The sequence below is a fragment of the Triticum urartu genome, chromosome 2A (assembly GCF_056163025.1).
Source record: "Triticum urartu cultivar PI428250 chromosome 2A, HENAU_Tu73, whole genome shotgun sequence".
NCBI lineage: Eukaryota > Viridiplantae > Streptophyta > Magnoliopsida > Poales > Poaceae > Triticum > Triticum urartu.
In genome coordinates, this window is record NC_141874.1 from 182,239,246 (window position 1) to 182,253,831 (window position 14,586).

Consider the following 14,586-nt stretch of genomic DNA (forward strand, 5'->3'; position numbering starts at 1 on the left):
ATCCAAAAAGTGTACATTGTAAACACTAAACAAGCAGCAACACAACTCCAACTAAGAATTTAATGAAATTAAATAACTGAACGCATCATGAGCATAACTGAACTACAAATGTCCAGCCATACAAAAACTGCAAAAATGTGCACCGCCAAAATTCAATTAACTAACTGCAGAAACTGAAATTTTATCATTACAAAAGTTGCAACAATTCTTGTGCATGACCATAAGCATAACTGAATTGCAGCATTGAGCTAAATGCATGACTGAAACTACACTGCAAACGATATTGAGCATAACTGAACTACAAAGTTCAGAATTTATCACTAAATTGCTTCTGACACAGTCATCTTCAAGAGCACAAAAGAGCTTCATTTAAGTATACACAGGCATTAGCCACTACATTCATCGAAGAACCCTAGGCTTAAACCCCTACTTTATCAGCCAAAACAAGTACTTTATCGCCCAAAACCCTAGCCTAAAATCATTGCCTGAAACCCTAGCTTTACTGCCCTGCAAGAACAATAGGCAAGCACTAGCACTAGAAGGCCTTGTATCAACCTCGAATCAGACCGCTTACCAGTGTTGTGAACAACGGAGAAAGAAGGCAGACGGAGAATAAAGCAGAGTAGATGGAGGCAGAAGACTAACAATAGTCGGGAGGGAAGACGCCCAACGGGCGGACGAGATGAGCGGAGGGAGGCGCCTCCATACCCCCGGTGAACTCCGGCGACGACGACGTGGTGGCTGGCATCATCGGCGGTCGCCGCTCCTGTCGTCCCCGAAATGACAGAAGGTGGTCGCGGGGGAACGAACGGATGCAAAGAGAAATTGAGACAAATTTAACTCAGGTGGTGTGTACTGCGGGTTAATTAGCGAAAACGGCAGGAGGGGATCTGCAAAAGTGTCGCGATGACCATTTCCGGCCACCTGGGCACCACTTGTCGTTGTCATTGGCCTAGGACCAAATCATCACATCTAGTGCAAGTTTGAGGACGGTGGGGTGTCGTTTTGCAAGTTCTTGACTAAAATCATCAGATTTTGGACAAGTTATAGGACTTGGGGTGCTTTTACTTGCGGTTTGCGAAAAAAATGGACGTCCAGTCCACAACGGTCTTCATTGGATGACCAAAGTTAACAAAAGTGGTCTGGAAAAACAATCCGGATATATACCGGAGCTTTCAAAGTCTCCTTTGGAGATGCGCCAAGGGGAGGAAAGGAAGACGGGGTGGCGCTGTGGCAAGGCACAACAAGCAATAAGGCGGTGTGAAGTAGTAGATCACCATGATTGGTTATGAAGTAAACAATGCACCCCCCCCCCCCTTCCAAAACTGGAAACTAGGACGAAATTGCAAACCTTGTGGTGCACAAGCCTCCCACTTTTCAGTCGTATAATTTGTTTGAGAATCAAACATTATAAAGTTTGATCAAATTTATAGAGAAAAACACACACATCTAGAATACCAAATACATATTATCATATACATAAAGATGTATTTCTATATTATATATATTTCGTATCATAGATATAAATAGTTTTATCTATAAACTTGATCAAAGTTTGTAAAGTTTGATTTTTCAGAAAATCTATATGCACTACATTATAACGGAGGGAGTAATATAATTTGTACATGGGCGTTTTGCTAGTAAAAAGAAAAAGAAAATGACCAAAATTCTTTTAAAATGAAAAAAATGCATCTGCATACAAAGGCCATCATAACAAAACCAGCACACACCACCATGTTGCCACTCCCACCCTAGTAGTGTGGAAAAGGCCATCTTTGCTGCCGGCGACAAGCACGAATTAGCTGGAAAGATTACCCAAAAGAAGCTACAAACCTTGAAAAACACGCACACACCTACGCAGAAACATCCAATGGTCAGCAGATCCAATTGTAAGGCGATCCACTTTTTACAGTCAGAACTATGGACGGTTTGATTCCTGAAGTGGCTGGTATAGGTCTATGTCAAGCTGTCAACGCTACATGATGCCGTCAAAGGTAGTGGAACGATGGTCTCTACATCTGTTAAATTGATGGATACTTTTGTGCTAGTGGAGTGGTGTTTCAGTTCATACGGTAGCGCGTGCACGCCTCGACGACTACTAGTAGCTTCCCGTTCCACTAAACACGTTTCTTAATTAAACGCATTAAATACGGGTTCTGACCGGATCGAAGCAGCTAGTAGTACGACTAGTCCTGCCGCGGGTGGTACCATCCGCATCCAGGGTTCTCGCTCGCCTCCACGCGAGCCATTTCCTTTCCCTTTTCAAAAAAAAAACGACGAGTGCATTAAACGATGTACGCAGTCGTCTTTATCAAATTATTATTTAATAAAATATGACAAACAAACACATGAATTATTTCAAAGTTCCAATAATAATCTATGTCACTGCACCTACTAGCTTAACGATGTGCCCTCACGAACATCATCTAATCCAATAGCTTCATCAAACCGTCCACGATGAACCGAGATCATCAACCGGTATAATAGACCCTCATCATGCGCCGCATGCGCATGCTCTAGAATCTGCCGCAGACATCTTCTGTCATCCCAATTTTAGAAGAGATCCATTGACCTTGCCAGAACGAACTGCCGTCAATACCCTCATGACGTCAGACATCACCATCATCCTCGCGCGTCCATCAACACACGTCCATCGCCAAGACCGCCACGCAGCCAAGACCCACCATCGTCAACACGGTAGATGACAGACCGTACCACCTCCATCGCCGCCAACGCCAACCAACGATAGCCACCAGCTATCTCCCAAGATGGTGCCTTCAAAAAGAGAACAACAACGTTGGAGACGTCTTTGGTGCTCAAAACTCTTAAAATAGGTTTTCGCCCCCGCTTTATAAATAAAGCAACATCATCAAATTACACGGCAAAACAATACAATGTGGTGAGGCAACCCTCTAATACAACAGATCCCTAAATAATTGACCAACATAACCACACACGACTACGTTGCCAAAAAACTAATCACAGGACGACCATAATACAATGCCACGACACAACCAGGGACACCTAGCCTTCACGACAACGCCTTTTTTTTAAAGAAAAGGTAGATCATGTTCTACCTTATACATTCAAAACAGGCCGTAGACTGGGTGACCAAAGTCTTTTTACATGAAGGCGTTGTGAGCGCCGCACAGAGCGTGCAGCAGGCCAACACCAAGCCCGGGAAATAAAACAAGGAAAGGGAAGGAAGGAAGGAAAGAAGTAAAGCCAGGATGCAGGGAAAACTTTTGAGCTATTCTCGCACAATTACATCAGCCCAAGAAGATAGACGTTCCCTGACATTTCCCTCGGGTGCTCGTAGTGTCCATAGCTTGATCAGGTCGGCCACCTCAGTAAGAATCCTTCTAGTTGTCCAACACTTATTGTGAAAAACTTGCTCATTCCGAGCATGCCAAAGCGCAACAGCAGCAGCTGCAAAGAAGACATGCCAGAGCGCGCCATGTGCCTCCTTTGCTATGTCAGAGGCCAAGAAATTTGCTGCAGACTCACATGAGATTGCCAAATCCAGGAGGCCGGCCTTGGCCCAAACAGTTTGTGCAAGTTTGCATCTAAGCATTATATGATGCATAGTTTCGGCTGCTGGGCATAAATCACATCCGTTGTGCTTTACAAGCCTTGTCCAGTGCTTCCTTAGCATGTTATCCCGGGTGTTGTGCCTGTCCTTGAGGGCCAGCCATAGGAAGACGCGGTGTCGTTTGTGTATGATTCGGTCCCAAATGTAACGGGCCAACGGGCAGTCCCTGCCCCTGAACGCAAGCATCTTGTAAAAAATGCCGTAGAAATCTTGCTATCAAACGCTAGCGGCCTCCTGATGTCTGCTCTAGCAGTTGTTGGTGAGATGCAACTTAGTAACCGAGTTAGTCTCTTGAGCTCCCGCAACGCTGTGTAAGATAGATTAGGGTGAAGTTGCATCATCCAGTGTCCAGAGACGTACTGTGAGGCGACTGTGCAAGACTTGCAGCTGGCAAAGGTGAAAAGGGTTGAAAAGGAGTGGGATAGCCGGCCATTCTCTATCCAAAGATCATACTAGAATGATATAGTGGTGCCATCTCCAAGCTCACACCTTGTAGACTGTATGACAAACTGAATAGAAGAATGCAAGCACCGCCGTTGCCGAACCTAAAAGGACAAAGGTTTTCACCAGGAGACTCGCCACGGAAAAGAGAAACACGACGACGTCTTCAAAAAGATAATGACACATGTAGATATCGTCGCCGTCGGCGCAAAACCGCGACGCTTTCGTTCGATAGCTCACCCGTGTCACCACGAGGCACCCAAACCAGTCACGACGAGAACCAGCCACCAGATTCGGATCTGGGCAATACTACCGCGAAGGACAGAAATGCACTTGAACCACCCACCGCTACACCCGGCCCTCATCGTCTAAACAACCAAGAAGCCTAGCCACCGTAAGGACCACCTTCCAGGGTCGCCGCCCCGTTATCCATGTCCCGAGTCGCCACCAGTTAGGGTTTTGACTTGAAAGACAAATGGCGTAATGGAGCATCCGCCTCCCAATCCTACCTGCCCTGACCCTGACCCACGGCGGTTTCTCAATTCATTTCAAAAGAACGAGAACACATGGGAATTAGTAGAAGCCAACCATGTCTTGCGCTCTTTATAAGAGGAGATATTCTTGTAGGAGATGAGTCCTCGAACCCCGGTCCTCTTCCCATTCCATTTCCACACCCACCTCCCTTCGCGTGGTCCGGGGGCGGGCATCCATGGACTCTTCCTCCGAGGCGCCGCTGCTGCTCAGCAGGGGGAGCGAGCACAAGGAGGTGCCCGATGAGGCGGGAGGCAAGCGGCCGTGGTGGAGGGAAGCGGCGGAGGAGTCCGGCCGGCTGGCCGCGCTGGCTGCGCCGATGATCGCGGTGGCGCTGCTGCAGCTGTTGATGCAGCTCATCTCCACCGTCATGGTGGGGCACCTCGGCGAGGTCGCGCTCGCTGGTGCCGCCATCGCTAACTCCCTCACCAACGTCTCCGGCTTCAGCGTCCTCGTGAGCTCGCTCCCACCAACCCCCCTTTCCGTTTGCCATTCCTTCCACATTTTTTGTTTACATTTTTTGCATCATGAGATTGTGCGTGCTAGTCGTGAGTCGCCACGGGCGAATGGGAGATGACTTTTCTTATCTTGGTATACACTCAGTACCCACGAGATGCTTGTACGAATGCTTACGCCGGGGTGGTTGATGACCGCAAGTCAAACATGCGTACCAGTGACATGAAAAGGCCCGTGAATTTGTATGCTAATTTTGAAAATCCACCTTTTGTTTGCTTGTGCTTTGGGCTTCAATTTCGGACTTGCGTCGTTGGTTGTAATATGTGGCGCAACCATCAGTGCTCTGTTTTGTCTCTTCAATATGACGATTATATCACTACTACTAACTTACTAAGGCTCATGTACCAGTCTTACGAATAAGGAGGCTTCAGGTTCACCTTTCAAATTCAAGTGATACTCTTTCTAAACACGATTTATTTGTTTGTGTTGCTTATCATAGGGTAAAGCCACACTGGAGTTTAGATTACTTCCATGTGTCCTATTCGCTTTGGTTGGACTTCAGTTTTCAGCAAGAATATCTGGTAAAACTACCGTCATAAGAGGATAATAAGCTTATAAGCGCACAAACTTGTATCAGAATTTTGATGGCGTAGATCAATGTGGGTTACCGATATCACTATAAAGTCAAAGGCTGTTAAGTGCAAGTTGGGATATTCAGGGCGCCTCTTTTGAGGTTGATCTGAGTCATCTTGATTCAATCGGGTGAGAGAGATTTGCCAGTTCGATTGTCATATTTTTAGTCTGGTTATAAGTTGGTACTTTCCCTTAATTGAAAACCCAGTCTCCAACATATGTACTGTAGATCACGAGAGCTTAAGTGTAACTTCATCAGAAGATGGCCAAACAGAAGCAAGTAGAATACAAACAGATAGCTGCACAAGAGTATATCCCAAGAGTTCCCTAACTAGTTTTAAACACAGCCAGTTACATCATCTCATAGGAGGCCTCAAACAGTATAGGTTAGTTGTAGTATTGTCCTAGTTTAGTTGCTCACAGGATACGAGAGACAAATGGTAGTTTGTGAAAAATTATAAATTCATACTATATTGATACTTTCAGCTCACTTGGTCCAATGCTTTATCTTATGCGTAGTGATTTCATTAATGTAACTAGAGGTTTTATGTACCATGACAGTATATATATTGGCCTCAAACATATATTCATACATGTCACTGAAGGTCTAGCTGATGCAAAGATGGATTAGAGACATTAAGCCCCCATCTCTATGTTATGTACACTCAAGCAGTGCAAATATTCGAGCTGATCCAGGATGTGAATACCACCCCCCTGGAACACCTGATTCTTGGTCATGGAAATGGGACATCTCCAGCGTGACCGTTTTTGCGGGGGAAACGGCGCAGTGAGAGCTGCAGGCCATGACACGATGTGGTTCCACCAATTTCCTGTTACGAGGCGGTTCCGCAACTAGGATTGTTGCAATACAATGATCAGATCTAACTAGTAAACATGATGTTCACACTATATGCAGTGGTACTTGGACCCAAATCTCTATCCTGTTGACTATCCCAGTCTTCCTGCACTTATAAATATAGATCTTAATTAAGTTAGAATAATCTTGGCGTAGGTGTTAGTTTAAACCATGTAAACCCTGATATCTTGTATTAAAACTTTCATATTCTTGTAATCAGCAATTGTTGCCCGCCTTGCACAAGCATCATTGTTATTCCTACCATTCTTTCAGCATATCTCTTCAGTTCATCCTAGTTCCTCTTCCGTTTATTCCTGAACAGTATGTGTATGATTCGTCAATTCATTACTGATGCAGTTTCCTTTTAGATAGGACTGGCATGCGCATTGGAAACTATTTGTGGGCAGGCCTATGGAGCAGAACAGTATCATAAGTTATCCTTATATACCTACAGGTCCATCATTGTACTTCTTATTGTGAGTGTGCCCATCGCCATTGTATGGGTTTTCATTCCGGAAGTACTTCCTCTCATAGGTCAGCAACCAGAAATTGCAAATGAGGCTGGGAAATATGCATTGTGGCTTATCCCTGGTTTATTTGCCTTCAGTGTTGCTCAATGCTTTTCAAAGTTTCTGCAGTGTCAGAGCCTCATTTTCCCTATGGTTCTTAGCTCCATGATCACACTCGCTGTATTTATTCCTCTGTGTTGGTTCCTGGTTTATAAAGTTGGTATGGGTAATGCTGGAGCTGCTTTATCCGTCAGCATCTGCGATTGGGTTGAAGTGATTGTTCTTGGTCTTTACATCAAGTTCTCACCTTCTTGTGAGAAAACACGTGCTCCACTCACGTGGGAAGCTTTTAAAGGAATTGGCAGTTTCATGCGTTTGGCTGTACCATCGGCTCTTATGATTTGGTAAGTAAATGTCATCTGAACATGTTTCCATATTGATGTCGCTTTAGACTCTAGCATGAACGTTAATATGATGCCTTGTTAGTTTGATGAGTGTTTCCCATACTTTGTCCACCCAAATATTATCCAATACAGCAATACTCATGTATGCTAACGTACTCTTCATTCTGTTTTACTTGTCCCTGTGGACATTGAAATGGTCTCCAGTACACACCTTTTGGCATTGTTAGCCAAATTATTAAGATTATAATTATAATGAAGTGATAATTGATAATACTAGTGTTATCTCTATGTGATAAATCTGGGTATTTTATTTGTATTATTGGGTAAAGTTGGATGTCTTTCTACTTATGTTTTTTCGCACCTACTATTTTTGTTTTTTAATGGCATAACACTCCCCCGTACTAGGTTTATTGGTTAGAAAAAGCTACTCCCTCTGTCTCAGAATATAAGATGTTTTTGCAAGCTAAAACAGTTTGCAGACACGTCTTATATTATGGGACGGAGGAAGTATCTTCAAAAATTCATGATGTATCGGCCTTTTAAAAACCGATTTCAAAATTCACTAAGTTACTGCTCTCAAATGGAATGTCAAAATTGAAGTCTGTTTTCACCATTGGGAAATAGCTTCCTGCTAGCGGGATAGCTCCCCATATATTAGTTGCCGCTCGATGTAGTGCACCGGGCAATGTATCTGAACAAGTAGCTGGTTGTTTGAGCATAATTTGCATTTGTAGCAAAGCTAGGCTGCAATACTTTCGGAGGAGTATACTGAATTTCTCTTATTTGTTCTAAGCAAGAAAAAACTACAAAATGACAGTAGAAAAAACTTAAATAAAAATGTAGTATAGAGAATGAAGAAATAAAGAAAGGAAGAAATGAACTACTAGTATGTAAAGGGATGTTCACTAGATTTTTATCCGATGAATGTGCACTGCGGAGGTAACCCCACTACAAAACTGTAAGACGGTATGTACGAAAAGGAGAAGTAAGAAAACTAGAAGAATGTGTATTACAAATAGAGGAACCATAATATGCAATACCAAATCTCCAAATTATGTATTTTTTGAAGAAAAATGTCGATTTTGTGTTTTAAGAGCTCTTATATACCTGCATGTTACAATTTGATGAAAGCTGCGACCATTTTTTAGATAGTATTGTGAAATATTGCATAACAACAAATGATTCATTGTCGTTCGAATTTTCTCAACAGTGAGTATTTGTTTTCATGAAACATTTGCACTCGCACAGTATTATGAAAGGGTTCTCAATTTGTGACCTCATGACTATTCGTAATGCGGGTTTCCACATTAAAAATCTAATGATTATTATGAAACATTAGGCTTTAACCCATACACGTGACCCTAATTGTCTGTACCTTCTGTTCAATGAGATTTAGCTGCCATTCTCTGGATGAGCCTGTGGGCTAAACTTTTTTGGTTTATATAGACTAAGTCGCCTAGTCCTAATTCAAGTCAGAAAGGATCGTAGCCAACTTTTGCAGTCTACTTGTCTGACTACAAGCATTGAAGCACATATTCTATGACAATGGGCTTTTTATTCGTTGTTGTTGGGCCACCATGCTCTGGATGAGCCTGTTGACTGTACTTCTTCTATTTATAAATATTTAATTTAACTAGTTCTAATAAAACTGGAAAAGGAATATGAGTAATTAGTATTTGCTGCCCACTTATCTGACTACACAAACATATCCTGTGAAAATGGGCATCTTTCTGCAAATATGATAACGCTGTTCAAAAGCACATGAGGAAGTTTTTAAGTTGTTGTAGTTAAAGTGTGTGTGTTGTACTTCCATGCAAATTTCAACTTCGCTTCCAATGTCCTTTGCAACATACAAAAATGACAAACGACTGCGAATCAGTAAAACTAAGTTTTGGTATTGTTTGCAGTGATTTTTGTCTTTGCTGTATTTCGCAGAGTTGTATTTGAAGTTCAAACCTTGCAAGATAGAATATTCACTCTTCCCTAGTGACACTATCTGTTATTTTGAGAATTTTATACAGTGTGTCTTGTGCTTTTCAAATGGTATTTTCAAAATTTCAAAAATATGTGCACTTTCATGGGGCATGACCCCGTCCAAGTAGGATTTGTAATCCAGTGAGGAATTATCTTTAGACACTAGTGAACAAATTGGCAACATGATTCGATAACAACTATTACAAAAAAAAACATATATACAGTTGTTTTGTACATCTGTCTCTCATGCAAAAGATGAATTTATAGTATTTAAAATGTAAAAACTTGAGCCTATCCCAACTGTTTGGGACTGAAAGGCTTTATTGTTGTAAAATGTAAAAACTTGACAAGTTTTAACAAAAATAGTCTCCATCCCTTGTCATGAGAAGTTTAGAACTAGGCCGAGTACTTGTAATGAAAATTAATAGTACTAATGTACTATAAAGAATGATGTTTCTCTCTTGTTTAAATTCATATTAAGTTTAACAAAAAATCTACTGTGTGCGAAGTTATATATTTTATATATTATAAAATATATATCATTAGAAACTTCAAATCGTCTACTTTGTAATGATATAATTTTTAGACTATACAACTCATCTTATGTTGGTCAAATTATAGATCTAGGGATACGCGCAAGCCTTATAAACTGGAAAGGAGGTAGTATATTTAGAAACAGAGGTAGTACTTGCCAGATGAAGGAAAGAGTTATCTTGGCCACTTGGTATTAACATAGTACAGATTATTCACTCGCAATACCACTGGAAATATGCTTCCTTCCCTCTTACAGCGAAGTAGATAAGCTCTATACATATATTACGTCTAGTTAAGAAATTCCTGAACCTCAATTTTCTTGCATAATCTTACCTCAGTTAAGCTTCCAGTTTGGTATCCTCTCCCCTCCAGATATTAATCTCACTTTCCTTGACCACAGCCTTGAATGGTGGTCTTACGAGCTGCTTGTTCTGCTTTCTGGGATCTTACCAAATCCAGCACTTGAAACTTCTGTGCTTTCTATATGGTATGCATCAGTAGAACTTTAAATAAGATATTCTTGCATCATGTGCTATGACGTTTACCAAATTGATGTCCTTTTGAACAGCATATCTACAGTGGTGCTGTTGTACAATCTTCCTTACGGTATTGGAACAGCTGCAAGGTCGGCTAGCACATTTATTTCTATCGTCAGTTATACTTGTTTCTATCGAATTTAACAAGCTAACATATGTCATATCCATGTCCCAGTGTGCGTGTCTCAAATGAACTAGGTGCTGGCAACCCAGAAGGTGCTCGCTTGGTGGTAGGTGTTGCTTTGTCAATTGTAGTTTGTTCAGCAGTCCTGGTGAGCACAACTCTTCTAGCCCTGCGCCACTTCATTGGAATTGCATTCAGCAACGAGGAGGAGGTTGTAGATTATGTCACCAGAATGGTACCCGTACTTTCCATTTCAGTCATTACAGACAGCTTCCAAGGAGTCCTTTCAGGTATCCATGTCTTTCGCATTACATACTGTCAGTAGCATCATAAATTAAACTAGATGTCGATAAGTAGTGCTAAACTACCAGAATGTATGCCGTATCAACGTATGATGATGACTGAATCAACCTATAAGTGCCTAGGGTTCGGGAGCCTGCACGTAGATATACGGTAGGTACTCGGAGGGATAATCAATGGTGATGTAGTAAGTCCAGGATCTTAATTTATCTAGAAGATTTTACCTAGTCAGCGCCACCAGATCATATCATGTCGGAGATACAAGAGTTGCCAATCAAGATGATGCCCCCTATATAAAGACCAAGAAGCCAACGCCAAAGATTTAAGCCGATTCAGATTGCAAAGTCCTAGACAGAAGCATCTTCACCAAGCTTAAGATCTAGCTCATAGATCGAATCTAGCTCTTGTATTTTGCTCTCCATATCAATACACCATAAATATAAGCTTGACATTGGGCTATTACCCATCTCGTGGCCGAACATGGATAACTATTGTCTCTATAGGCTTCGACATGATCCCCTCGCACTCCAAGCCTCATCTCTATTATCTTTACACCCCATATGTCGAAGATCAGTGGTGAATAAATTGTCGGCACTAGATGAAGGGCTCTATGGAAATTGTGTACTTGTTATGTACTCATATTCATTGCAAGGGCAGTGCCGTTGTTGGTCATCATTAATGCAATAAGGTTAATGGAAATTAAATTCTTGGGTGTGTTCGAAAGTTCATCATGGGTAGATATATATAAATAACAGAATGTGATTTGAGGATGTATGACTTAACAGAATATGGAATATGTAGTCTATAATCTCATATGAGGCAATATATGTAAAGAGATCCATCATTTAAGTTGTGCGGAGTCAAAACAGTATGATTTTTGCTATTATGCAGAATCTTGAACTGTATTGACTTTGTGATGTGATGCCCTGTTTATAGTTATGTGATGTCCTGTTTAATGCTTTTATTGTGACAGGTGTTTCTCGGGGCTGTGGATGGCAGCATTTAGGCGCGTATGTCAACCTGGGTGCATTCTATCTTGTTGGGATCCCCGTTGCACTCTTTTTTGGTTTTACAATGCAACTAAGAGGAATGGGATTTTGGATTGGCATGATAGCTGGTGGAGCCACACAGGTCACTCTCCTATCTGTGATAACTGCCACTACAAAATGGGACAAGATGGTAAGTTCTTTCTCCATTTTAAAGTCTGTTTCTTATCCATAACACTTCGTTGATGTCGCCAATGCTTCTCCTTTCCGTGAATCTTTCATTGCTATAACTGAGGTTTCCTCTATCTAAACCCTAAACAACAGGACCCTGGGATAAAAAATAAATAAAATAAATATGTGGCATGCTGTTGGAAATCAAACGTGATTCCAAGTTCATTGATACGTCAACGTGTTTGATTTTCTCCGGGACACTTTTTTTTACTCTTGTCACTGCCCAATCATCCATCAATGGACCTCTGCCCCTCTGCCGGTGTTGTCCCAAGATGGAGAAGGGGGAAGGTGATTGAAACAAAATTCAGTCTAAACTCTGAAGCGACCTATACCTGGTTTAAATTCACAGTTTTGCTAGGCCGCAGGTGCATGTTATTTTGTTTTCACGGGCCATCGCCCCGCTTTGATGGATGCGTGATTAATGAACTGACCAAGACTAATTTATCAACAATTGGACGGTTAAGAAAAAAATGGAGGTTGTATATCGGTGTGACTGATGTTATGCGAAAGAAACCAGTAATACTTCATAAGAATTGGATCAGATTGGCCTAGATGCTTGTTTCCTATATTGCTTTGAAGTCATACCTGTGAACTATGATGTATATATAAGTTATATTGTGTCTATTTGCAGGCTGACAAGGCTAAGGAGAGAGTATTTGAAGACAGGCTTCCAACACAATAAGACTTGAAGAGGTGCCATGTCAAAATTTTGAAGAGCTAAATAATCAGAGAATTCTAGTTACCTTTAATTACTTTGAGAAAAGCATCATCGATGTTCTTGTCACGCGCAAAGAAAATTTTCACACAATTGGCTCAGTTTGGCATGGTGTGGTTTCATGGTGGACTGGTGGTGTTTTACTGTTTTTTCTTTCTTGATAGGTTGTTTTGCGTGGTGCCTATCTTCCCTTGTATTGGATTTTTTTTTGCGGGCAAGCTTTGTATTAGTCAATCACTGCCGGGCTTACATTCTTTGTCACAAAGATCAACTGTCTTTGCAGGACGCGGTCTAACAACAGTTATACCCTCAATACAAGCATAATTTGTTAATGAGTGTCTAACCGTGTTCTGACTATGGTTTACTTGAGTAATACAAGTCTGACGAGAAGACATTAGTGTCTTGATCTCAAGCAGTAAAGAAGCGTAGATAGACCTCTCATTGTCACTATTCTGGACCAAATTCACTACCTCGGGGGCATCTACTTTGATGATCACCGTCATTTCACACCGTTGCAAAGCAAGAGAGACAGCTTCCATGCATGCACCTAACTTAGCTTCTGAAGTCGAGAAAAGTTGGCGACACGAAGAAAATATGATGGCCACTAAATCATATCTAAGAACCATGCTTGCACCTGCTTGATTATTCAGCTTTGCCCATCCCCTGGGAGGAAGGTTCCACTTCCGTGGCGTTACAACTTCCACCGGTGGTTTGAGAGCATGCGTAGAGCGGGCCATAGAACCATATGATACCATTGTTTCTTTTTTCACGAATACACAAAGTTTGCATATAATTTCATTGATAGAAGGAAATAGAATAAGTACAAGGGAGAGTACAACATAATACATGAGCATAAGATGACGTGTACATGGTGCCATGATCAGAGAGCAAGTGGATGCTCGACCCAAACAAAGGGTACAATACAACTATACCAAACAAGCCCCGAAGTAGAGGGGTAGGCCAAAATCGCCACGACAGCCAACATCACCAGAGCCAACCACGGGGAAATCACAAGCGAACAAGATGGATCCTTCAAGAATCGACGTTGTGACTCCTTTGCCATCCGATCCGAAGAACCAGACCAAGGGTTTCCCCTGTGCTCGAACAAGGGCGTGGATGAAGGCCATGGCAGCACCTTCAGAAGGAAAACGACCCCCGCGAGTGTCGCCGCTGCCAGCATCGGCAAGGCAAGCAGGGATTTCGCCCTGGCCTGAGTCCAAGCAATTCCATAGCCGTCAGGTTGGAAATCGGAGATGCAGAAGTCAGGCTGCCGGTCAGAACCGCCACCACAGATAGGGGTGTGGGGCTGCACTTGTCGCCGGAGGATGGCACCAAGAGCCGCCGGACCATGAACAATGGATCAGGCTCAAGGTGAGGCATGGAGGTGGACATGGTCGGGGAGTTAGTGGGGCAGAGAGAACCACCGCGGGGAAGTGGTAGGAGCTGGCAATGCCAACGAGCAAGGAACTGGAAGGCGATGCCGATCAAAGCCGCCGGGGCCATAGCTGCCAGGACACTGGAGAGCCGGAAGGAACTTAGATAATGTGTCCTCGGGGCCGAAACCACATTGGTAGAGAACGTCGACAGAACCGGCAATCCCTATTTAACACTCGCGAGTGTCCAGGTGCCGTGCTTCCGCTGAAGCGCTCGAGCGAGCACCACAAAACAGGTCGGTCCACTTCAAGCTTTAGAGCAGTTTCAGGCAAACCGGTTTTGGGAACCTTCTAGAAGGTTCCCTCAACCGGTTTTTTCCCTAGTTTTTTG

The 14,586-nt window shown here is 42.6% G+C and overlaps 1 protein-coding gene across 1 annotated transcript; it reads left to right on the forward strand.

Moving 5' to 3' along the window:
- Positions 1 to 4,559: 4,559 nt before the first annotated feature.
- On the forward strand, positions 4,560 to 13,154 carry LOC125536583 (protein DETOXIFICATION 12). Its single transcript, XM_048699823.2, has 7 exons — positions 4,560 to 5,018; positions 6,878 to 7,422; positions 10,331 to 10,417; positions 10,499 to 10,555; positions 10,642 to 10,880; positions 11,864 to 12,069; positions 12,739 to 13,154. The coding sequence occupies exons 1-7, from the start codon at positions 4,743 to 4,745 to the stop codon at positions 12,787 to 12,789; spliced, it is 1,461 nt and encodes a 486-aa protein (XP_048555780.1). The 5' UTR covers positions 4,560 to 4,742; the 3' UTR covers positions 12,790 to 13,154.
- Positions 13,155 to 14,586: the final 1,432 nt, after the last annotated feature.